This window comes from Myzus persicae, unplaced genomic scaffold (genome assembly GCF_001856785.1).
Source record: "Myzus persicae strain clone G006 unplaced genomic scaffold, MPER_G0061.0, whole genome shotgun sequence".
Classification (NCBI taxonomy): domain Eukaryota; kingdom Metazoa; phylum Arthropoda; class Insecta; order Hemiptera; family Aphididae; genus Myzus; species Myzus persicae.
In genome coordinates, this window is record NW_019101886.1 from 1,078,623 (window position 1) to 1,105,877 (window position 27,255).

Here is a 27,255-nt window from a genome sequence, read left to right on the forward strand (position 1 = left end):
TTTGTAAACAATTTCTTTCGATTTTTATGATCTTTCCTAATTACTATCTATTCCTACGTTTAAGAGTCTTAAAATACACATTTTTTTAATTCTAGGTTACATATTACTGAACATTAGGTATTTGATGATTAAGTACAACTAGTAGGTAATACGACAATATATATATTAATTATTATGACTTTTATTAAAAAATGATTGAAAAGGTCAACTATAAGGTTTCTCATAGGGTTTTCTCATAAAAATTTTAAAAAAAGTTTAAAGTAAGTATACATAAATATTTTATGATCATTTAGATTACATACTAAAAAATATCCCTGTATTATATGGATATTTACAGTCTCTACTGCGAATGGTTTTTCATCGTTTACAATAATTTATCATTGAACTTATATGTCATCTACTCAATGATATACGCCAAACACCTGCAACTATTATACAGCATAGCAACTTTTTTGATTCTCTTAAAAATGTTAGTGTTAATAAATTACTAATATTTATTTATACTACCTATAGCGTAATGGAACGCAAATAAACGAATAATGATTTATTCTTATTTCTTGGAACAGAATTTTCATTTATGCCCGGCTGTACTAAAAAAAACTGATTAATTTAATGATCCATTAAAATTTAATAAATTAATCGATTTATTGTGCACAAACTACTTACTAATCATATTTAATAATAAACTGTTTTATTAAATGCATTAATTTATGAAATGTTCAGTGGATGTTCGTCGTACTTGATATTATTACAGTAAAACTGTATTGGCTATATAGTTTGTCATTATTAAAATAATAATTTAATTGTAATACAATGATATGGTTAGTTAAAACTAGTTTATAGACAACAACATAATTATCTAATGATTTCTGACTAAAATAAATTGAAATGTTTACATTTTTTCCGAAATGAACATAGCTACCTAGATAGTAACCGCATATCGACGCGACAATTGGTTGGTTATCTAAATGTTTATACTGAACTTAGTGAACTTTAAATGTGCATTGTCAGCCGACCGTATTAATTTTATTCGGGCGTCAAAAAAATGTAATCATGGCTTTTCTTCACATTACACTTTGATTTCACGATATCGCAGCACAGACGTAGTGATGCCTAAAATCATCGTTTATTATTAAGGTCATCAAATGTATTAAAATCGCTCGGATGACTCATATATACAGGATGATTCTCTAAGCAGTAATCACGCTCGGCCACATTTTTGAAACATTCAATGACATTTTTTGAAAATTATACTATGTTACATTAATATATCAGTATTTATAATCTATTTAAATGATCCAAGCATAATAAATACCAGATCAGATATTAGGTGGACTTATTTTATATACCTAATTATAAAACAATTTTTAAGGACTACTATCCCATAGTACTTTAAACATTTGAACGCCTGAAAAATTATTCGTTTGAATTTTGAATAAGGTAAATTAAAATTTTGAAAAAAATTATGGACTAAATAATTTACAGTGAAAAAACGGGTTATTATTTTAAAAACAAAAGTTTGTATCACCACAGGTAGAAAAAAAAATCTCAACAATTGGTATATGTGGTATTTGAAAATTCCAAGTTTGAACAAATTCATTATTAAACGAAACAATGGGGGTGGACATGGTTGATGAATCAGTGAATCACCGTATAGATTAAACGCGCCTTTAAAAATTTAAACGATAATCACAGTAAGTATCGCACCGCTGTTTAATAAAAAATAATTACAATATGACTGTACCTATACGTACGCACATTGATTGCTGATTGTTGTAGCTGAAACGATTTGGATAATGAACGCACTACAACTGCTATCTCGAACTAAACAATTTATAATAATTTATATATTATTACTGCTGTAATTACGATGATTATGTTATAATTTTCTGTCGATAAACTGATATAATACAATTTTTAGACAGTTGGCGACCGCAGCGGGACCTTCGGGTGTTTCTACTTTTCGCAGTGCGTTATTATATCAATAGGTAAGACAATATCTACCTACTTTTTACCTAGGTAATTTTACTTAAGTTTTTCGGTGAAACGTCGAGTATGGTATTGGCTTAATATTATTATTATTATTTTTATTATAATTATTATCGATTACAACAATAATTATTATTACGATAAACGGACGCCGCTTACCGGAAAAAGAAAATTAGCCGAATATTTCGTTACTCCCAAATGTTATGCCACACGTCGGCGGTGTTCTATATAATATCATATTATCGAGTTAGTGTCGAGTTCAGCAAACGGCTCGGAATGATAATTAGTATTGTAGTAATTGTCATGTTATTATCAATCATTATCGTACTGCGCATCGCGGTAATGTGTGAAATATTATACTATTACGTTTCGTTCGTTACTAGCGTACACCGCAGACGTCACGCAAATGTGTCGTACCGTGTAAAATCCAAACGAGCTGTGCCCACACCGATCCCGCGGTAATGCGTTGCAATAATAAAAATTATAATAATAATGGAATAATAATAATAATAATAATAATAATATATCGTTCAAATGTGTTTCCGTCAATTATATCGCGTTCCATCGGGTTAAGTGACGACACCTATACCTATATAGGTAATTGTTGTCGTTGTGCAGTACGCCGAAGGGCGGCGGCGTAAGCGAACCGATTGTTATTAATAATAATAATAATAATAATACATTTTTTCGTAAAAATTTAACGCCGGAAACAATAGTAATAATATGTTCGAAATGACTATGACGAAACCGATCGAGTACAGCAGTCCGGGCCAGAGCCGTCGATTTTTGCAAACACATATTTCATAGATGGTGTGTACGGTATAAATTATCGTATCCGATTTTCGATCGCACTTGTTGATATCGCCTCGTCAAACGCGCCGAAGGATGCTGCTCAACTTCACGACGACAATTCTCGTGCTCGTGGTCCAACAGAACAACGGTAAATCGGTGTAAAAAAGGGTAGCAGAGAAAAAATTTACTTTCGTCATAATATTATTATATGCACAGACGACGATGGTCTCGTGATAATTGTATCGGAATGTCGTAATCACTACTCATAAAATTGTCGTCATATCGATTAGCTTTGGCCGCTTTGTATAATAGATAGGTGGTGATATCATTTTAGTTTTGATAGGGGGGGGGGGGGCAAAAGTTTTGACTATCCCACATATTGTAACTGAATAGAAAAACTGGTCGCATCGCTCGAAATTCCGTCTGACATAACTTTTTATAGTAGTCAAAAGAATATCATAGTTTGTAAGCAAAACAAACGTAGACGTCGGCCACTCACACTATGAGGGTTTGTCGGTTTGAACAACGGAGAGGCGATACGTACACATACCGCGTTTATGTGTCGATAGTGTGTCATATAGTCTCACGTATTCACCACCTGTTTACGTTTATAGGTAGGTATCTACCCTGTGAGTAGTTTCAAATCCCATTAAACTTCGGGTAGAGTGTACATCAGTATAACAACCCCTTATTAGTCCACTATGTTATATTATTATAGTCTAGTTTTTGATTTCAAAGTCTATTCACCCATAATATTGTATACACCCACCTCGCCGAGCTCTCTCCAATATCCACCAGCTAATATGCTCCACCACATTCTTAACGTCAAAAATCACGCAATTAATCAAACAACTGATCGATTATAAAAAAAAATATAAATAATAATAATAATATATTTCATAAACTCCCTCAATATAGTGTGCCAACATAGTGTTAAGATCAATATGTAACTTGTATAGGCTAATCGCTAATGACCTTAGATGTTGAAGCCTTATAACCCCCCCCCCCCCCCCAAAAAAGAAATTTAATATAAAAAAAATAATCATAAATACATTTTTTTTATGTAGGTATATTATGTAATTTACTAAATCCCCATTAATAAACGATACCTACATTTTTTCGTTTCTAGAAAAGTAGTGATTTTGACTTGTTCTCTTTTACCCACTCACCATTCATTATATATAAATTATTAATAATTATACCATTAAGTGACATTACAAAATCTTAAGAGCTGGCCCTCAACCTTGACGGAATCGAATATGTTAAGGATTTCACCATTTTACTGTGCGCAGTAATCGCGTCTAATACACGTATTCTTATTAATACTATAATATTTGGCATGATATTTTCTGAGTATTCTATGTGTGTTTGTCCTCTCTAGCATGTTTCGTGAGGAGTACTTTGCGTTTCGTACAAAAAGCGGTCGTCAGATGGGATGGGTTTGATGCAAAATACATACAAACGTTGTCTGTCAACGATAAAAACGTGGACATCAGATACTGGAATTCGTATGTAACACCATGATCTAATAATATTAATAATAATAATATTAGTAATAGTACAAGCCAGTGGTTCTTAAGCTTTCTAAGTACGTGGACCCTAAATATAAGAATTTTTCAAACCACAGATACCCTTCCAAATTTTCTTTCGATTATTTTTTTAAATAAAATTTTGTACGATAAATCTCATTCATAACACCAATCGTCCGTAGTCGGAACCACCGATAGCGTCACGGATTTATGGCATGAGTGGACCCCCGTGGTGAGATGGCTGCTGTCCATAGCTTAAGAACCACTGACATTGAGCAGTAAAATATATTCAGCCGGTTCAATATTGAACAGGAAAAAAATCACGAGGCGGGCAGATAAAACATATATCTATTATGTATACATACAATGTAGACAACATTAACTTGATTATTGTTATGTGCCAGCTATGCGTTTTTAAGTGGAACGTAATATTCTTTCGAAGTGTAAAATTGTGTGAGGTAAAATATTCTTCAGTGCTCCTGAACGTAAATTTTAAGCATATTATATTGTCGTTGTTAAGTAGTTAAGTACTCGCTAAAACGCTTTTTTATGATTTGTAATGACTTATAAGGGAGAAGTAGAAACGACAGCATAAACAATAAACCCATTTTATATACACACGGTCAAAATAAAAACAAAAAAAACAATAAATACAGTGATGCTAATTCAAGAGTTAAGTGGGCCATTGCATCGTGGGTGTGTGAGACTATTGTTCCGATACTATTAATTTTGAAAACAATAAATTAACATATAGCCATTCAGCCATATAGGTACCTTATGGCTAATACATAACTGCACAATCTATTTTGAGCTAAGGTTACTCAGACAAATGCTTCATGGTTTACATTCCATAGATGGATTATAAATATTTTAATATAATTGACCAACTTCAGCAACATTGAGATTCAAAAATAATAATCATGTTATCAATTTCGTTGACTACCAATGTCAAATCAATTATTTTTATTATTTTTAATTATGCTAAAATGCAATTATTGATTCACGCACGAACACGGTGATAGAGTGACGTAAAATTATAATTAGATTGTATAGGTATTAAGTATTACTAACCAAGATAAGCTTACTATATCAAAACTCATCAGTGCGATTTCAACAATCATTGAAGATCAACATTTAAGTTTAATATCGCGAATTGGAGGTTCGAATCTCCAGCTGGATAGGGTTTTCTTGGTCCATTATTCTAGACACATAAAATCTGAAAATGCACGTAGGTACACACCAACATTAAAATATATAGTTTGCCTGGTGTATTCGTTAATAATTATTTGGGTAATTAACTAATTTAAAATAAAATAAAAATAGAACATGAGATAATTTTTGATTTAGTTTGCTGATAATGTATGTATAGGTATTAATAAATATTATAATATTAAATCAAATCTGCAGATAATTAATATACCTAGGTAGTTTTTGAAGTACGTGCCTGCTTTTAATACAATACTACCTACTAATTACTATACAGTACAATTATACTACAAAAATATAATTCTTATATATGATAAGAGTGTTTGTATCGACATTGAAGTTAAGATTAATTGAGGCTTTCGATTTTAGGAAAATTGGTAACGATAAGTCGATAAAAATAAAATTCAATCACGAATACGAACTATCAAAACATTGGATTCCGGATTTGCCTTTAAAAGTGATCATACACGGATGGCTCGACTCCATCATACACGAGGATGGCGTGTCTTGTATCAAAACAGGTAAAATGTATAGCTGAAAAAAAGTGTATACGGTCGGGACCGCTGTGAGTTAAGCAGTTTTTTACACTGTTCCTTCAACTTCGAATGTCGAACTTCAAAATCTGTATATTTTATACCAGTTTTTTAAATTCAAATAATGTAAAGTAACGAAACAAATAAAATAAGTCTGTATTTATAATGTCTGTCTACTTAATGTTTAGATCACGATTCAATATTTATTGCATGTCTCATTATTTTAGAACTTGTTATCAGTGAACACTGAGCACTAAAAAAACCTATATTGCGCTAAAAACCCAAAATTAACATGATCTTAGCGGGTTATACCCATATAAAGGTATTTATTCAAGTCGATTTCGGAAATATTATTGTGACGCTCAGTTGTTCAAAGCATACTGTCATGCTCTCAGCGTTACACACATTTTTGGAGTAAAGAAGTTTCAATTCAAAAAATAAAATGTTTACCAATCGATTTGTTACGGACACACTTCATTATAAACTGACATTAATTTTTCTCTTGTTCATCTATAATACTATTAAGTAGAAATATAGTTGGCCAGGTGGATGACGCAGGATGAATATAATATGTATAAGTATATTTTGATATATTTTCAAGCAGCTTACGTAAAGGTCGGCGGATACAACGTGATAACCGTGGACTGGGGTGGCATAGCATCATTCCGGAATTACTTGTTGCCGGTATTGATGACGTCAAAAATAGGGGCCAGACTGTCCAGGGTGTTGAAAAATATCGTGGACCTCGGCGTCATCAAACCAGCGGACATACACCTGATAGGGCACAGCCTTGGTGCCCACATTGCTGGAGTGTGTGGGTCCCTTATGAAGTCGGGCAAGATAGGAAGGATAACGGGTGAGCAATGTGCAAGAATCGATGTTAGGACTGTGCAATGGTTGGTCTTCGAATGATGATTTAGAAAATAACATCTCACCTTAGGTCTTGATCCTGCGGGGCCGGGCTTTGAGTTTGCAAAGCTGCAGAAAAAAGGACTGAAAAAATCGGACGCTCTGTTCGTGGACGTTATCCACACGGCGGGTGGATCCACGGGCATTTATCACTCGGTGGGGCACGCAGACTTCTTCCCGAACGGCGGCAGTGTGCCTCAACCTGGCTGCTACGACGGTATGAAGCTCGAAAGGATATTCGGACTCGGTAAGTATAAAAGTCTATAAAATATGTAAGTTTGGGCTATATATGGTAACAACGTGTTTGGGATAAAGCTTACCGCGGTAATTACCGGAAGACGATTTAAAATTGTATTGGCTTAGTCTCCGGTCGACTCCCAAATAGTCATATTCAGTTAGGTACAGCGTTAAAAAATAAAACAGGAAATTAAGAACGTAAAATTCGTGACAAATACCATGAGGATATAATAATATCAAATAACAATGAAATTATACCACGTCCCTTCTTCACCCGCGAATAATGATCGTCTTTCTAACTCAGTCGGCTGCAGCCACTCGAGGGCGTATATACTGTACGAAGATTCGGTGTACCACCCCGATTCGATGATGGGGCATAAGTGCAAGTCCTGGAAAGATTATGTGGAGTACAACTGTGACAGTGACGTTTCAACGCCAATGGGACACAGCGCTTCGCCCAAGTTAGTGGAAAGCATGAGATGTTTAATAAAATATATATTTTTTAAATAACTTATGATCTATATGTTTATATAAGTATATACATTTATATTGGTTTGTCTGAAGGGGGGGGGGGGTGTGGGTGTCCTCCTCCCGAAAAAAATTTCGCCCGATTCTTACAAATATATTTTAATAAAATACTTATTACTTATGAACATAATAACAATGATTACTTTTATAATTTGCAATCGTGATTTGCTTTCTTAAAATTCTGAATATTTTATTTTTTGTGTAAACATTCTAAGACGAATACCAATCTTAACAATATTTGCTGATTTTAAGGGTTCGTTGTATCTGTCTCCAGTTTTTTGGTTTAACATTAAAATATTATATTATTATATAATGCGTATATAAAACGTAAAACGATGGAAAGATAGATTTATGTTAACCCAGACGATGTCAGACTATGCAGATATAGTATAGTATACATAATGTAGGTTACGCCTAGTCGCCTAGATTATAAAGTAATTGTTCAAAAACCCATCCTCTTAGATTTCAAAACTGCTAATAAATATAAATATATATATATAACTAAATATAACAAATATAACTAATATAATTAAATATCACTTTAAAAAGTTGGTTACCCAATCCGTAAAAAATTTTAACGGGAATCTCGAAATTCGTAATCAAAATCTTATAGTTATCCTAAATGTATTGTTTTTATACAACTGACGTAATACTCTAAGATAAATTACATAATAATATTTATTAATTTGAAGATTACATGCAGTTAAAAATATCGTGAAAGTCACCCTGATGTGTAATAATATAGGCTTTGAATTGGTCACTGATTTGGTTGTGTTGGATTTGAATTTTATTATAAACCATTCGTACAAAAACAATTCTGAGCAGAAACTGTTCGTCAATTTTTATTTCTAAAGATATTTTTCAGTGTATAATATATTATGTATTGTGATACCTACTATAAATATTTATATTTAAAAATAATTTGGAAGAATTTTTATCATAAACATTGAATATATTATATTCTTATAATATTTATATTATTATATTTTAAGCATATGGTTGTTATATTTACTTAAGTCAATACCACTGACACACTCTATTTAAACTGTAACTATATAAAAAGCTTAAAATAAGTTTTAATAGTATCTTGAACAAAATAAAAATAGACAAAAAACACATCATTGTAGAACAAATACATTCTACTCTCCGCTCAGAATCCTGTAATATTTTAGACATTTGATAGGTATATAGGTTATCAAATAATAAACACAGCATGAATGACATTTCTATTATTTTTAGGATGAGAGGTGATTTTTATCTGATAACCAAAAGTAGTGCTCCTTTCGATGAACCGGATGAAATGAAGGAAGACCTCTGAAGTTGTATCCTCTTCACATTACTGAAGAGGTTAAGTAACCGTGTACTGGCAGTGAAGACTCCATTTGTTGACATTTCAAGTTAAGATTAACAACCATATCTTAGCAATATTAATTTGTTATTAGCACCAAAAATAAACTATTAATATTTTTATGTCAAGTTTCAAGGGAACTAATATTTTAATCTTGTGATGGTAAACCGATTTGACTTATTCTTAATTGTGTTATTATTTATTATTTTTAATGTAATTTATTATGTTTATTGTTTAAATTAAATTATTTAAATTTCTGTTATTTTTGTTAAAAACATTTTGTGGATGTACACAAGTTGTTAACTTGTTAATAAATGCGAGTGTAACGAAACTTCGTTTGGTTTTTAATACATTCAGGAGACTTAGCACAATCGCATTTTATGTTCTGTAGCAGTACGTGACCAGAAAACTTGGGACACTACGCATTATAAAATAATTGGTGACGTGATCAATAAATTTATGAATGGATTATTTTCTTTCTCATAGATTACTATTTGCTGTTGTCCTTTGAGGAGATTCCTGGCACCTTTAACTATTATAGTACTTGAATATAGTGTTGCACTTAAATGTTTCGATTATGAAATTGTACAATCAAATCCGTTGTTCACTTCGATTGAGGTACTCTTAAAAGATTTCAAACGCTTCGTTATAATTTAATACTGCAGAATAATAATATAATATATGTATGCAGAAAAAACTTAACAATAACACGTCATAACAAATTATAAATTGTATATTGTAAAATATGACAAATAGTTTGGCGGGACAAAAAAGTGTTTAATACATAGCTCGCTCTGAACACTTTTAATAATAATATTAAAATAATTTAAAACACAGGTTTTTAGGAACACGATTACAATACTATGAATGTTAATCTACGGCGGAGCATCAACAGTTTGCAAACATCACAAGGGCAAACCAATTAGCTCATTTTATTTTTCATTTTTATTTCATTATGGTACTTACAATATATTCTGTAAAGAACAATGAGTAAAAATTGAAAAGTGTAAAATATATACAAATTAAATTTTTGATGGCAGAAGCCACCCATTGGTAATCACACCTATTTAACAGTTATTTAGTATTTTAACGCATTAGCTTTGTACAAACAATATTATTTTAGCTATTGAGAAGAATATCATGACACTAGTTGCTTTATAGGGTATTTTCCAGAATGGAAAGGGTTGATTGTTTTTTATTAAAAGATTGGGGTGGTAGGATAGATTATAGATTTTTTCGATATTTTAATTTTCATGAAAGATATGGATGCGTGAAATATCAAAAATTAAAAATGCTCATTTCTCGCTTGAAAATTAAAATATCGAAAAAATTGACAACGCTTAAGCACAGATGATGTTCTTACCTAAAAGTTTGATAGTAGGTCAATTTATAATAATATCAGAACTAACAGATTGTCAGCATAAGATGGCGATAACAAATGCATGGGTAGCGCCCTCTTAAGAGGGTTTTGTAAATTAATAATTTGATTTTCAAATTACGTTATATACATACATAATAATTTATGATCAAATAATTTATATTTTTGTGACATAATACAATAATTGCATTAAACATACTTCACACATAAATAACTATAACATATAATACCTAAATGGCTAAATATGATACATATCAGAAAAAAAACCACTTTGGTGATACATGTGAGGTCTCGTCAATCTTATTGCGGGTATGATGGTTTCGAGTGAGATCTAACGTTTGTTCAGCCTGTACCATATGACAGTTGTTGTTAGCACATAAGTGCATAAGAAAAAAGAGCATATGTAGACAAATTCAGGATAAATGTTAACTCGGGCGAATTCCATTTCGGTGAGAAACTTCACTGGATTCTTGTAATGGCAGTACATTTCGTCGGAGCACGGTAAAACGCCTCTGCCGAGCCCGTACAGTGAGTACAAAATACTCTGGAACGACGCCCTAATGAAACTGAAATGGTGAAGCCAGACATACATGGAGGGTATGTCTGGGAACCTTATAGCGAATCCGAAAACGGAAAGTAGCACCACAAACACTGGTCCAATGAACACAGACATCTGAAACAAAAATTCAGTATAAATATAGATAACCTACATAAAACTGATTTTTATTGCCGGCGTTTCATGTTTGATTGAACCCCGAATATACCAAATATATAGTTTTTATTTAAGCACCTGAACAATGTACCAAAATGTAATGTCTATTTTTATGCTTAAACTATGCATAAATACAAATTTTGATTTTTAGAATTTTTAAATACACTTGGTACCATATTTTAGAATACTTGAGATTTATTTTACTATGAATAATTCTGTGCAAATCGTGCAATACAAATTTCGGTTTTTCAAATAGGAACTGGAAGGGGGGTTTCATTTTTAATTATTTAGCTGATATTTTTTTGAAAATTTTAATGTACCTAAATACAATTTTGACGGAATAGTTTTTGAGTTATAAAATTTTGTATACTTAGGATTATATATTAATAAATCTATGGCAATATGTTTAATAGATATGTAAGCTTAGACGATTTTAAATATACATACGATTATATATGGTTTATATTTTTGTAAAACCATTTTTAGTACAGTTAAATATTTATATAAACATTCTAATTATTAACATTATAACTCTGCAAAAACTATTCATTAAAATTTAGATTTAGATACATCAACATTTTCATGAAAATCATTCGCTAAATAATTTGCAGTAAAAAAGGAGATATCATCAATTATACATCCATTTTTCTCATTTGAAAAATAGACGTTTGTATTGACACAAGACACTTTTTTAGTAGTACAAAAAAAATATTAAAAATTTTAAAATATGGTCTTCAGGTACAAACCTTCAGTGGCATAGTTGCTCCGCACAGGAATCCTGCGCTCTGTGACGTCAAGGAAGTGGCCACCAAGAAAACGGAGAAGTAACCGAATCGCATGAGTTCCAAAGGTTGGTCGGTAATCGCGTAAGCTGGAACGATGTAGACGAAACAACACAACATCTATGAAGAAAAAATAAAAACAAAATAATAATCCGAGGTAACTGACAAGCGTCTGAGCTTAGAGGGGGGTTTCTCCAACATTTGCGACCAATTTTGACAACCTCTAGAGGGGGGGAAGGGTTATATCGTGTTCGGTGATCTCACCTGCAGCGGGATTTCAACCAGCAATACGGATATGATGTACGGGAAAAGTGTGTACCAACCGTTGAAGTGTTCCCTCTTCAAGACCATATACTCTAATGGGACTGGAAATCGCATCCAATGATGTCAAACAAAAGGTAAAGTTAATAAGTATATAGATATATATGAGTATATAATATATTATATAAGTTTGCAGGCCGAAGAAATGTACCTAATATATAATACACGATACAATAATAATTGTATCGTATAACATTATTATATGCTCACAAGAAACGATGACGGCCATCAGACCGGTGTAGACCAAGAATAAATTGGAACCGTACACGAATTTCATGTTGGTGAGTACTCGAGCAGCGTCGTTGCCCACTCCACGGTACATGTAACTGACTATGAGGGCTACGACGAAGTGGACGGCAATTCGCAACAGCAAATTAGTCTGAAAAGTTTTTCAACCATGGTTATCGCATTGTGACCGCAGCGGTCGAGAGTAATCGTTTTATTATTTGTAGTTTAAACCAGCAGTCGCCAACCTTTTGGACCTTGCGGACCGCTAAAACTATATTCTAAATTCTATGGACCAAGTATAGCTTTTTACATAAATACCGTTCCACTACTGATCAATTTCACACCAAATCAATATAAAAAAATACATACGTAAAATAATAAAAAAAAGGTTTTATTTTTATTTATTTCGTGCAATTTTCGCTCCAATGTAGTCACTACAAGTCGTAGAGCTTTATTAATTTCTAGCTGATTTCTAGCTATTTTTCTGCGGACCACCTAAATTTTCTAGCAGACCACCGGTTGGCGACCGATGGTCTAAACCACGACATCGTAGATTTACTCAAAGTTTCAGATTTTGAGGTAGGCGACGAATGCCATTCGACTGGCCTTACGATGGGCTTTTTTTCTCTCGTAAGTACTCTTCACCGATTTTGAGTAAGCCTGATATTTAGTTTTAATAAACTAAAAAACTATTAAATACTGCATAGCTCGTGTAAACAATGGCCGATTGGCAGTTGAATCATAACGGCGGCCTTGACGGAGAAGTAAGTGTACCATTATACTCCTACGAGTGGGCCCAACAAATAAAGGTTTTGTAGAAAATTATACCACAAGGTTTGTTGACATGACACGTAGAGGCTATTTCATACCCCACTAATTTATGTTATTGTATGCATATTGTACCTAATATGCTCTACCTACTAATTGTTGTTCGGAATTAGTGGAAATGAAAATTCAATCGACCCCCGTCTATACGAGGCGCAGCGTTTGATCTATTTGCCAACAACAAACATAAAAAGCGAATAAATTGATGTCGCTCTGCTGAAGTATCCAGAGAGTTCATTTTCGATGTGTTGATTTTGAATTTAATGTTATAAAATCATTGTGTGCGAAAAACGATTCTGAGCAAAGACTATCTGTCAGCCTATAATATTACTAAACTAACTAACTTAATGATAGACACAAATAAAAAAACACACATCTTTATAAAATCAATACATTAATAGCTTTGCCCAGAATGTCAAATTAAGAAAACACTGTACGTTCGAGTTTAATAGGTTAAATTATACATATCATTGTGAAATTAATTAAATTTTGTTACAAAATTAAAATATATTTTATCCAATCAATAAAATATTAAATTATCTTTTAGCTATAATGGTTAATAAAATTGTTTTTAATTTTTATACGCACTATGAAATTTGTCGGTGAATGAGCAATAAAAAGTAAAAACAGTTTACAACCGTTAAACTATAACTTAACATAAATATATACAATATACATATTGTAACTATAGTATAAATTGAACTAACCATTAATATTATTATTTATTAACATTATCAACAATAGAACTCAATAACTGTTTTATAACAGTATACTCGTACACAATATTATATAGTTATAACTTATAATATAATGACTAATGAGCGTACGAAAAACAAATAATAATGCATATGTAGGTACCTAATTAATAAATAGCCAAATAGAGACAGTATGTAGATATTTTCTTAAACAGTAGCTAAACACTTTGTTATTGTAGCAATAAAGTGAAACATTTGACATAGGTACCTACTGACAAACGTCCTTATCAACCTATATCTCTGAAAATGTCTATAAATGATTTTAATCAAGCTCCGTGACTCATGGTAACTCGTCTCAGAGTTGTCAAGTATATATAATATGACAAACCAAACTCTATCAGAGTCACATAGAACTTTTGTCGAATATGCGACGGTACGACTAAATGTACCTATACATTTCATGAATGACAATAATAATAGTGCACCATTTAAATATCGTCGCCTATGTTGCTAACGGATAACAATTGGACACTCGCTGTCTTTATAAACACAATTTTTTTGCCTAGACTATGTAATAATGGTCTATGAATTGTGAGTCAATATTGTTTTATTAACACCCGATAATATATCCATTTAATAAGATTAATGTCTAATTGCATTACATATTTAAACGACAATATTTACCATTTTATTATACCACCAACGTTATTATTCTATTATTGTTTACTCACTTTGTTACGTTTGTGCATGGTTACGTTCCGCAGGTATAAATGATAGATCTGTACATAAAATGGAGGCTTATATAAAAGCTCTGTTTTATAAGGCCGTTCTTCATTTTTATTGTTGTCTTCCTGGCACGAGCCTACAAAACAAATTAGATTTGCATTGTAATTTATTAATATCATCGTGCCTATATTTTAGTGACATTATTATATTAATTGTGCTACAACATATTATAATAAGAAGAAAACGCACCAATTTCTAATTCTATTGCTTCGTGGTCTTCTCCAGAAATCGTATGACACTTATTGAGACCATATTTTGTGTTGTTGATTTTTGTTGTATCGAACAATTCGACGAGTACGTCATTACCATATTCACCTATGGCCACTTCGATCACTAAAAAAAAAAATATATATTAGATGATTTTTTTATGTAGTTACCTATACTATAAATTTTAAAATTATGATAAGAACATTTTTACGTGTTTTTGTATCACAAAATGTTATGAATTAAAATGGTCTGTTGACCAATACATAGTATTTAAACTTTGAAACTAATTAGTACCTAATATATGTTTAACGACTGTTAGGTATTATTGACATTTATTTTTCTCATAAGATTGGCAGTTGTTTTTCAACTTTTCCTCAGTATGTTCCAATTTTTAGTTAATTTAAGTAAACAAATAATAAATCATTAAATCATGATATTTTACTTACAAAAATCAGCTGGATTATGGTACGGTGGACATATGATGGCCCGTTCGGCAAAATAAGGAATAACAAAGTTGGGTGGTCCTTGGTAGATGCACTGGCCCGAGCTCAAAGCATAAACTTGGTCAAACTTTTCGAACAGTAAAGCACTAGGCTGGTGCAGTGTGCATACCATGGTACGGCTTTGGTTGTGGGCTAGGTCAGCCATCAGTGACACAAATTGGCTGCAAGATTGGCTGTCCAAACCACTATGGTAAAATATTTAGATTTAATACATTATCCTATCATACTGGTAATTAGTAAAAGGTCCCAAAAGGTGATGATATAGACACAAAAAAACGCACATAAATGGTAAAATCAATACATTCATCGCTCTGGTCAGAATCTAAAAAGTATGAACATTATTTTTGTTCATACGATATTTCAATTTCCGAAAGAGTCGTAATCATTTTAAAATTACAATATCTTAAAACTTATAACCTGAAAAATTAAAATAACCAACGAACAAACACAGATAATTTTCTCATCTATAATAGTTTGATAAAAGTTTAATTCACTATAACAATATGAAGCTAACTATTCATAAGATTGGTTCTTTTGATAACATTTTGCTATATTGTGTGTTTGTAAGACGAATACCAAACATGTAAGCGTGGTCCTACACTCCTACATGTTATATTTTATAGAAATACATTTTAGTGTAAATAAAAATTAAATTTACCTGAGTAACGTATTTTGATCACGTATGTGACTCGGGAGAAAATATTATATAGCTTAATAACTATTTAGTTTTCAAACAATTTCGATGAACTTAAAAAATTTTGAAAAATATAATAACTGTGTTTTGTAACTGTGTATTCCTATCCAAATACAGCAATCAAAATTCAAAAGAGCCTCTTGTCTTGTAGTTTGCTAAATACAATTGAACTAATCTCTATCACTTCGAAAGTAATATTTACAGTGATATTTAGGTACCCCAAGCAGGTGTCTTACAATTTAGTAAATAGTATTTATACTATTGTTTGGTACTCACGAGGTGGGCTCGTCTAGAAATAATATCGACGGGTTAGTTATGAGTTCTAAAGCGATAGACAGTCTCTTTTTCTGGCCTCCGGAGAGACTTTTGGTAACGGTGTCTCCGTGGACGGACAGACCCAAAGCGTCCAGCAGGTCCTCCACTTGGTTGGCCTTTGATATCGCAGACACGGTTGTAGGTAACTTGAGGTGGGCGGCCACCGTCATAGATTCCCTGACGGTCAACATGTCGCGCACGTAATCGTCCTGCTGTATGTAGCAGCTGATGTTCGCCATTTGTTTTTTATCTCGTAACGAGTCGTTCAAATACACTTGACCTGAACTTCCACTTATCCTGCAACGTACATTTAAATCTGGTCAGTGAAATACTAACGTATTCATTGCAGTGTTTCGAAAAAATGGCCCCCAAATATCGATGAGAAAAAGACTTATTCGTTAAAAAAAATGATGCTTACATTACCTGAACCAAACTGGATGATATGTCAAGTACGAAAGCGCTCGCTATACTAATCGTTATAATTAATTCTGAACGACATTTTTATTTATTTAGTTATTTATATCGTACGATAATCGGCATATTACCTGAAATCAGTTTGAGTGCAGACACTGTCCAATCTTTTTATATTCCTACATGATCATAACAATATTGAATACTACACCTACAATAAAATTTTGGATAGGTGAGATATACCCACTAAAATTCAAAGAAGTTTTATTTAAAAATAACTGTTCCAATTTCCAGATATTAAATATATTTAGTACAAATTTGTCAAATTAATTAATAGTTAATTATATTATGAATACCTAGTAATTACCTAGATAATTAATTTGATGATGCTTTGCAACAATAACGTAGGATCATCGGGCTGATTGTATTGAGTTATTGGTATTTATTTAATAATAATAATAGCAGTCAGTTTGTTTTTACATTTTAAAATATCTTAAATTCAAAATTAATATGATAAATATATTAAAAAATGTCTAAAATACATTGTACTAAAAAAGTTGAAAGACTATAGTATATCCCGATCTGGTGTGTGTGTGTGTGTGTGTGTGTGTGTGTGTGTGTGTGTGTGTGTGTGTGTAAGATATAAGATATCCTAGGTATAATTAAATACTAGTTTTTCTATTAATAAAAATTGTTAGTCTTTAAAAAAAAATAAAAAATGAATGTTTCAAGGTATCTCATTATATATCTAGTATCTTACAATAAAAATGGTTTTTTTCAATGCTGGAGTCACGATACTCATGAACTAAAAATGTATACCTATCACGATTTGATATACAAAATACTCAATACTATCCCATTATAAGATAAGATATCTCTATACAAGATACAAAATACAATAATTTTATCGATGAATCTAAGTATAAACTGGACCTGAATTCGTTCATTTTTTAACAACCGAACTTGAACTAAGTTGATGGTTGAGTAGTATCCTTGAATCTCGATATAAGTAACTTAAATATGTATTTCTATTCTCTATGTATAAATTACACAAAATGAACCCGTCCTTCCTAAACACTGCAGCTAAAATAGTATGAAATCTGTAGAAGAATTTAAAAGTGAGTGTTGTAATGCGATCGCCTTAGGAAATATATTTAACTTATTGAATTCATCACCAGGTTTGATTAATCATAATTATCAATTACATCAACCGTATAACTATATAAGTACAATATAGTCTGCAGACTGCAAGGGGCTGGTTTTTATGAATATGTAGTTTCAATGTATTCTCAACAGTCATCGGTAATATTACACATCGAGACACATGACTACGTTTATAAAAACTTTATTGTTTAATGTACTCACGAGTATCCGGCGAGGACGTTGAGTAATGTGCTCTTGCCACAGCCCGACGGTCCCATGATGGCCGTTAGTTGTCCAGACCGGAAACTGCCACCGATGCCGTGCAAAATCTCCTTTTTCACTGAAGAAACAATTACCAATGGTTAGACACTTGGGTAATTACGACCATTACGGGGCTTAGATAAGTAATCTTAAAATCAATATCGTTGTTCAAACCATTGGTAGGTACAATATTGTTTAATGATAAAAATAATTATATATTATTATTTATTAATTTATTATTATTACAATCATTATTATGCACACAACACTGCGACTGTCTGCGAGCGGCCATCAACGTGTATACTGTACATATATACCTATAGGAAGCATGATACTCATCGCTCCCACTACGATATGATCACATGATGCACATTGCACATTGCATAATATAACAGTATTATCAGAGAATTACAAAACAATAAGATACATTTTTTTTAACAAGTCGATGTATTACATTTAAAATAAGGCAAATTCGCTACAAATACAACTATATTATATTAGTGTTCCATGACGATATCGATACTATCTGGGACAATTATGTCATTGTTAAAAATGTACTACTTGTATGTGATATACAATATATTATATTATATTATTTATTAGGTAATATTTCGAAAAATAACGCATGTACTGTGTACGCCAAAATGTAAAAATCTAAATAGGTAACCATTTCCGCCATCGTCGTCTCCACTAATGTCAAAATGTTGATTCCTCTTCCCGAGAAGTATTTAAGTAAAGGTACCTACAGCATAATATGATTAAATATTATATAGGCTCCCAGCTCAAGCCTAATCATACTGAACAGTAAAAGCACCCGAACCACTAAATTCTCATATTAATTCTAGTTTCCATTCAACTCGCCAACTTATTTTATAACTTAATACTTATAGTGTTATAGATTTTAAAATTCTAGGACAAAAATTAATCGTACAATATTAAAAACATTAATAAATAAATATAAAATAGAATTTTATTAAGAAATATTTATAAAAAAAAAGTTAAGATATATAGGATACACTTGAGTTTTGAGTATATAAGAAAAATATAATAATGTATAGCAAAGTGAGTGCCAAATTATTTTTGAACAGAAAATTAACTCAAGTTATCAGTCAGCAATTTAAAATTATATATTTCATATTCTATATAAACATATTTTGTTTACAAACAGGATGCAGCTTACAATATCTCTGTAATAATAAGTATTGATTAATGTTCATTATGAAAATATATATTTACTTCCATTTATAGTTAAAGTTAACTATATAGTATTATAGTGTTACCACTTTATCCGATTAACTATTATATGAATAGGTAATATGTTTAAAAACAATTATTTAAGTTACAATAGGTTCATGTGTATTTTATTTTAAATTAAATATTCAAAAATAAGAAAAAATATTATTGATTGGAGCTATAAAATGTTAAGTTAGTTTGGTCAAAGTGCAAAATTAGTTAATAACAAAATATTGTTTACATTTTTGAATAAATAGAAACGTAAAATACACCTACACGAGTGTTATAACAATTAAATTCTTCTCTTAAATAAGTGTAAAAGTATAAAACAAATAATCACAATAACATTAATTGTATAATATATTATAGATAATAAACTTTTACTATGTTACAGTAAAGTACCTAACGCGGAAACTTGTGGAATTAGAGAGGACAACGAATCAGAGTGGTCCAGAAAGTACGTTTGACGCCTCAAAAGTATACAATATATCTATTGTGTTGTCTAATAAATATTATTTTTATGATAAACTGGTCGTCTATCTGGTTGCAACATTTTGTGCACCTATTATATTGAAACAATTACAGATAAGAAAATAATGGACTATTTATCGTATAAAACACATGTTTGCCTTGTTTCTTTCTTGTGTGAACGGCGTCAATTGAAGTATCTACTTATTTCATTGTCATAAATTGTTACTCTTATATTTTCTATTTTAATTTAAAAAAATTAATACTGTAATGGAAATTGATACTAAATTGTTCGAATTTTAAAACTGGTTTTTTTTTTAATTGTTTGTATTTCATTGTAGTGGATATAAAAAAATTATTGTTGATTTCGTGATTTAAAAAAGTTATAAATCGAAATTGCCCTATTTTGCTTTTCAACCATATTTTGTGGGTTTAAGTAGAAGTCCTCAGCTTTATAATCTTGTATAACTTTTCTGCCTTTAGACACCTCTGAGTGGATGGACGTTTTATTACAGTAATAGACAATTAATTACCTATTACATTATGAAATAGCTACTATAAAAATTCAAATGATTTAAAACCTATTCATTGACTTAATTATCGATTTAAAAATAACATATTATATTAATTAGGTATTATAAGAGTTTAATAAACAATAAACCTTAAATTCTTAATATTTTGAGATTTGGATGAATATTCCTGCTTCAGTTACCGTAGCACTTCTACTTCAAATAAAAATATTTATAAATGCGAAAAAACTATAACATCACTGACATATTATTTTAATTAGCCGAATAAAAATATTTTTTATTCAACGGGTTTATTGGTACCAATAAATAATCAAAGTGAGAGAACGGGCTAAGTTGGATCTTGGTTGTACTTTTTAAAATATCATATTGATTATTATAGTTTATAAACATTAGGCGTTAAGACTTATCAATATAATATTGGTTTTAAGTACTATACAACAATAACCTCACCTTCAATTATTTACAAAATGACAACAAGTTATCACTATTTTTAGGGTTATACAGAATCCATAAAATAATTTAACTTTTTTAGAATCTGAGCCGAGCGATGAAAGCATTGATTTTAACATGATCTTTTTTTAAGTATACTCAATAAGTATCTAGTAGAAAATTTGTTTTGATTTTCAACTTAAATATCTATTCTGGTATGAAAGTGAATATACTAATCGTTATTTTTAAGAGGTTAAAATTAAAAAAGTGGGTAAGTGGGCAACTCTCTGCTGTACATAAGGTGTCTAGAGGCTATATGTAGGAGTCACTGTAATGCAGGATGTAAATCATTGTATACAAACAACGATTCTGAGCGAGGACGGCATTTAATATTACTAAGTAAATTGTGTGATATTGTGATTAAAAAAATTGATTTTGCTATCAGGCATTATAGTACTACAGTAGTTTAAAAACATTTTTGCCAAAAATATAGCACTTGAAAATGTCTTTGTGCGTATACTGTATGCAATATAACAATGTACTCTGAAAGTCTCAAGTAGCTACGAAATTACAATAAATTAGAAATACCTAAAAATCTAAAAATCATGTATAAACACAATATTTATTTATAGACATTTTATACTCTAATTTGCAATAAATTAGATATCCATACAAAGAATAATATAAGATTTTCGATATTTCGTTGAAATTAAAAAAATATTTACAATGGGAATAAAACATTTTTACTTAGATATATTATAATAATAATATTTTGGAAAGTTGTACACACAATAACATTTTATAAAATATTTAATAACATATAAACTAATGTTGTGGTTTTACTTATACTACACATTTTTCAATTACTGGAAATTACTGACAATTTGATTTTAACTTACAACTTTATAAAAAAAAGGTCTCAAATTGAAATAATAATTAATAATTAATTCATTAGTTTATAATGAAATGAGGGTAAATAAAACAAAAATAATCAAACAAATAAATTCTTTTTTATCACGAACTTGAACCAAAAATCCTATCACTTCGATGCAAGTCCTTACAGAGATATTGTTTATTTTCATAAAGCTGGAGATCATTAAAAACTACGATTGAAGTTGAAATTTCATTTCACACAGTTTTTATTTTATTTTAATTTCCAGTAAATAAACTTATGAATAATAAATTATGGCTATGAGAAATCTTGTATCAAATTTTCAAAACTCAGTTTATGTAATTAAATATTTTACACATTTTATAAGAAAAAAAAATTTTCTAAAATATTCCTGGTTTTGATGAATTTTATGAAAATTTTAACTTTAAATGCTTCTAAAAAAAATTGTTACAATATGTAGCTTTGATATATTTTATTTTCTGTAAAAAAAACTTAAAAATAATCTCACATTAAAATGTCAAGGTTTGTACCTAGCAATCTAAAATCGTATTCTTCATTAACCAAAAAACCTAAAATTAGTAGAAAATTAAAAATTACAACACATGTAAAGTAATAAAAAATTAAAACTATATCATATCTAGTAAAAGCTAATGTAAATATTTTGGTGAACATTTCAAGTCTCACGCAATGTATTACATTTTGCCTCTGTATTCTGTTTAATTATAACTACCTATGTTTTAAATCAATTGTTAACCTTTGTGATTTTCAAAAATATTATTTTATTTTTATTATTTTAATATGACCTCATGTTTGACATTGAGCATTGCCAATTTATTTTTAAATTTTATTTGAACCACATGCATATATTCGTCCTTAAAAAAAATACAAACTATTTTTGTCATTTACAAAATATCATTGTTTGATTCACAGCAATACTGCATGTGCGGATGTATTAAGTACACGATATCAAAATTATATTGTGAAAATGATTTTAAAAATAAATTTGTTTTATAATACCGGTGGCTACTTCCTGTGAAAATAAAATATTTATACCTTTTTTCAACCTTTTGTAGGTATTCACGGTGTAGGTGAGACTTTCGAACGACAAGTGGACTTCGGGCCTTTTCGGGAACGATTGCAACGCTCGCCCGGTGGTCTGGAGCTGCATGTCTTCGTTGTTGTTCTCGGTCCGGTGGCACTTGTTGTCGTCGTCCATCTCTGGTCGGGAGAAAGAGGAACGACACTCTGAGACAGGAAAATTTTAGGGGAAAATCGAGATCTACAAGTATCGTTACAGCATCACACCAGCACACCGGCGCCACATGGTCTGGAGCAGATGAACTCGCGAATGACGACGACGATATTATTTTTATTTCAGAAACACGACGACTCAGGGCGCACCACCGGTGCCAATAAACTATGTGTGCCTCGCATACATCACGAGTCGGCCCGGGGGAGTCCGAGTATATTATTATATAATATTTAAATGGGTCCTTTGCGGGCTAGCAGGCAGGCGGGCAGGCAGGTGCACTCACAATTATTTTAATTATATATAAACGCGAAACGAGGACGGAACGACGACTACAACGAAAAAAAAAAAATCGATTTCCGCCAAAAACCTCGAACACGCGTGTTGTATATTATTATTATTATTATTATTATTATTATTATTATTATGACGTTTGTATAATGTTTTCGGTCGGTGTGCGCAAGTTTTCCTCGACAACGGGCAAGTTACCCGCGGGGAATATGTTATAACGAACTTTTCTGTCGAAAAAAAAAAACGAAAACGAAAACGCCAACGCGGTGATCGACCGTCCGCCGTCGTCACTCAACTGTACATTATTATTATGTTGTGTTCGGTGTCGATTGTGTATTGTACTATTAACTATTATTATACTGTACAGCAATGTTATCGCACATTTATATCGATACATTATTATTATTTTATTGTTACACTGTGCGTACTACTATTTTATAATAGCCGCACACCACGCTCCACGTTGTGAAGCCTACCTACGACGACGACGCCTAAATTAATAATAATATTATAATGATTATAATTATGCATGTAATCAATATGTCAATATAATACATAAATATAGTGTCCAAGCAGTTAAATTAATAATGATGATAATAATTGACGATTTATTATGTTTAACGATCCCTGCACCGAGTTTTCATCGACTTTCAGACGATTAAATTAGCAACTGACCAACCGTTGTTATATCGTTGTCACATTAATTTTCTAAACAAATATCGAAAATTTTTGGGGCCAAAAGAAGTAGCAAGTAGGTACCTATATCATTATTTAGGGGAGGGGAGAGTGACTATAGCTGGTGTACCACGTGATCTTCTCTTGCATTTTAGGTTTCTAAGCAAAAGTTTAGAATGCTTGTGTCTGTCCGTAATTAATTACCAGTAAATAGTTATGATGGCTGTGGGTGAGCTGCGGCCCACCGTGTTATTTCCGACGTTTAAGACCGGTGAATTCCGGTCCAACAACTCTTTATCTGTAGGTGAGTTTCGGCCCAAGTAATGGTCGATTAAATGATTAGGTAGGTACTATTTTAATCGTAAATGATTAAATTTACACATTTATCGCAGTCTTATAACAAATAAGGTTATTCCATAATTACAGGATATTTCGGACTTTTCATACTTTTATTCTACATATTTTACATTGTCATTCCATCAAATTGTAAGTGCTTTTTAAAATTATTTCTTTGAAATATGTTATACATGCTGCCTAGATAGACGGGTGCTTGTGAGTGATAAGAGAAAATGATAAGAACAGTAATACGGCGGTTACCTTGTGACCTTACTTGAGGTGGTGTTGCATAGCAATTAGCATTTTTTTGTCCGAGTGTAGTGCACGTTATAGTGCTACACCACATCTTATACACACTACCACCAGGGGCGTCATGTGGGGAGGAGCAGGGTGTGCAACGGTCTCACCAACTTAAAAAATGTTAAAATAAAATATATTTAAAAGTGAAATGACTTTAGCTGATTGCTTAAATTGCTTATAAACTTTTAATTCTTTGAATTGCTATTTAAAAGTTGCATTTGTCATTATGAGTTTCAATTAGAATTATAAAAAGAAGGAAAGAATATTTACATATGTCTGCATAGGTTACCTACATTTATATGTATAAATATATATTTGTCTTAATGGCCTGGTGAAATGTCAAAATTGGCCTGTCTAAAGTTTGCACACCCAGCAAATAAACTGAAATGACGCCCCTGACTACCACGAATCTAAAATATAGATTTTCGAACTTAAAAACTGTATCAATATATGAAATTCAGTTATTCCAAAAACGACGTAAGTCACCGGTCTTACGAAAATAACTTTTGGGCAAATTTCATAATTATAAAGGTGATTACTTTGTAAATTAAGAATAATATGTAGCTAATTCTGTCCTGTAACAAAAAAAGAAAAACCTACACTATATTATACATCCAAAAATTTGTAAAAATAATTGTTTTTTTAAAAAATACAACAGGCTGCTATTAAAATCAACAGTGCAGGAAATACAATCAAATGAATCTCAAAAAGTAAGTGGAAAGCCCCAAAAGTCATTTGCACTTATTCACATTAGTTAGATTATTAAAAAATGATTTTCATGTGGTCTCTCAAATAACTTATTAAAAATGTAAGCAAAAAAATCAAGTTAAATTAATGAACCAAAAAAAAAAGGGCGACCTGGGTACCCGCAAGCGAACGCACTTTAAAATGCAAAATAAAAATTTTAAAAAATATATATAGAGTAGAGTTGGAAACTGATGCATTATAGGTACTTTCTTCGGATTCCTAAATTGAAAAAAATTCTCACAATCAATAATTACTAATTAGGTTATTAACTTATGGTTAATCAATTATCCCTGATAAAATATGGTCAAAGATTAAAACATGTATAGAACAGAAGCACCTAGAACTAAATTAATCAAAAGAAAAAAAATTGGAAGGGAAACATGCTCGCTCACTGGCAAATCCATTTCAAAAAAAAAACAAAATTTAAAAAATTACATTAGGGACACACCCTAGCTAGAGACTACGGTAGTTTGCATTTTGCCGATTTTTATAAACCTATAACACGATTTACTATGGTTAATTTATCAATAAATGCTTAATGAGATGCGTCCCATCAAAAGCTAGTCAATGTTTAAAAAAAATGTGAATAAAAAAATCAACTAGAGTTATATTTTTAAAATAAAATGGGAAGGGATACACAGACGCCGGCAGTCAAATGCAATTTAAGAATCTAGAAAAAAACAATTTTAAGAATATAATATTATAGATGCACACATTGAAGACTGCAGTCTACAATCTCTAAATTCTTAAACCGAAAATGCTATTCAAAATAATTAGTTCATTAAACAATGATTATTCAGGGGGCTCCAGCTGATTATCAAAGTTTAAGAAATGTATACCTATAATAAAACCAACTAGAGTTAAATTAAAGAAAAAAATGGAGAGGGGAGACACCGACAGGCAAATGAATTTTAAGAATCAAAGAACCCATTTTTTTCAAAATTATTAATTAATTAAAATTTATTTTTAAAAGTTTTTGGTATTTTCATAGAAATTCATTAAAATGTATTATTACTTATAACACAAGGGTTAGGGCTCAGCTTTAGAACCATAATAATACATATATATTTTACTGATTTATTCATTACAAATATGGTATAGAGATTGGAGAAACTTTTGGGTTTTTGCTGAATTTGATCCATAGCACAGATTAAATTAACTATATGATAACGTTATTTTATGATAAGCCAACCAAATGCCTTACTCGGGGAAGCGCTCGTCTTAAAATGCCAGAGCTAAAGTTATTTATATTTACTAAATGCAACTTTATATTAATTTTTCAAATCGGAGTATTTTATCTTTCAACAAAATGCGGGAATAGGCACCTGTATTGCGCATAACGACGATAATCTCCATGGCCCAGTGCCCACTTTCTAAAGGTACTTAATCATAATTTACAATAATCATGATGTTCGATGTGTGGTGTCTGTGTCGTGTATGAGAAGTGCGTGTTATACGCGTAATAGTATAATATAGTTGACGGTTGTGTACTCGTGTATGTACCTATACATAATTATTAATTATTGTCATTTATTTATTAATTATTTCACTGAGTTTTAGTTGTTTTAAAGAAAAAATGAAAATTCCAAGAACAATTATTATTGTTCGTCAAAAAAATCGTGTAAATATTAATACTGTGACGCAGGCAATGAACTCTACTAATTCATTCATCGTAACGACTAATTGAATATATTACTATTTACTATATTCTACGAATTAGTACAATCGATCTTAGCGAAAAATAGAACATATTATACCGTATGAATAATATAC

General features: G+C 31.0%; 2 protein-coding genes across 4 annotated transcripts; one reads left to right on the top strand and one right to left on the bottom strand.

Annotated features, from left to right (window-relative positions):
• The first annotated feature begins 2,491 nt into the window (after window positions 1-2,491).
• LOC111030665 (hepatic triacylglycerol lipase-like) lies at window positions 2,492-9,513 on the top strand. Of its 3 annotated transcripts, none has more exons than XM_022310291.1 (7): window positions 2,492-2,929; window positions 4,163-4,289; window positions 5,886-6,037; window positions 6,654-6,905; window positions 6,990-7,205; window positions 7,500-7,656; window positions 8,963-9,095. In XM_022310291.1, exons 1-7 carry the CDS (start codon window positions 2,875-2,877, stop codon window positions 9,039-9,041), a joined length of 1,038 nt encoding a protein of 345 aa, XP_022165983.1. In that variant the 5' UTR covers window positions 2,492-2,874; the 3' UTR covers window positions 9,042-9,095. The 3 variants fall into 3 exon arrangements, with proteins under 3 accessions (XP_022165983.1, XP_022165984.1, XP_022165982.1); XM_022310290.1 differs by lacking the exon at window positions 2,492-2,929 and adding an exon at window positions 3,192-3,395; XM_022310292.1 differs by lacking the exons at window positions 2,492-2,929; window positions 7,500-7,656 and adding an exon at window positions 3,173-3,395 and having other exon boundaries at window positions 8,963-9,513.
• A 310-nt stretch (window positions 9,514-9,823) lies between these two features.
• Window positions 9,824-23,722, bottom strand: LOC111030672 (ATP-binding cassette sub-family G member 1-like). The gene is made up of 10 exons (XM_022310303.1): window positions 22,938-23,722; window positions 18,294-18,411; window positions 16,479-16,814; window positions 15,452-15,693; window positions 14,988-15,131; window positions 14,744-14,874; window positions 12,475-12,643; window positions 12,208-12,308; window positions 11,908-12,063; window positions 9,824-11,122 (listed from the first exon to the last, which is right to left on the bottom strand). Exons 1-10 carry the CDS (start codon window positions 23,098-23,100, stop codon window positions 10,781-10,783), a joined length of 1,902 nt encoding a protein of 633 aa, XP_022165995.1. The 5' UTR covers window positions 23,101-23,722; the 3' UTR covers window positions 9,824-10,780.
• Window positions 23,723-27,255: the final 3,533 nt, after the last annotated feature.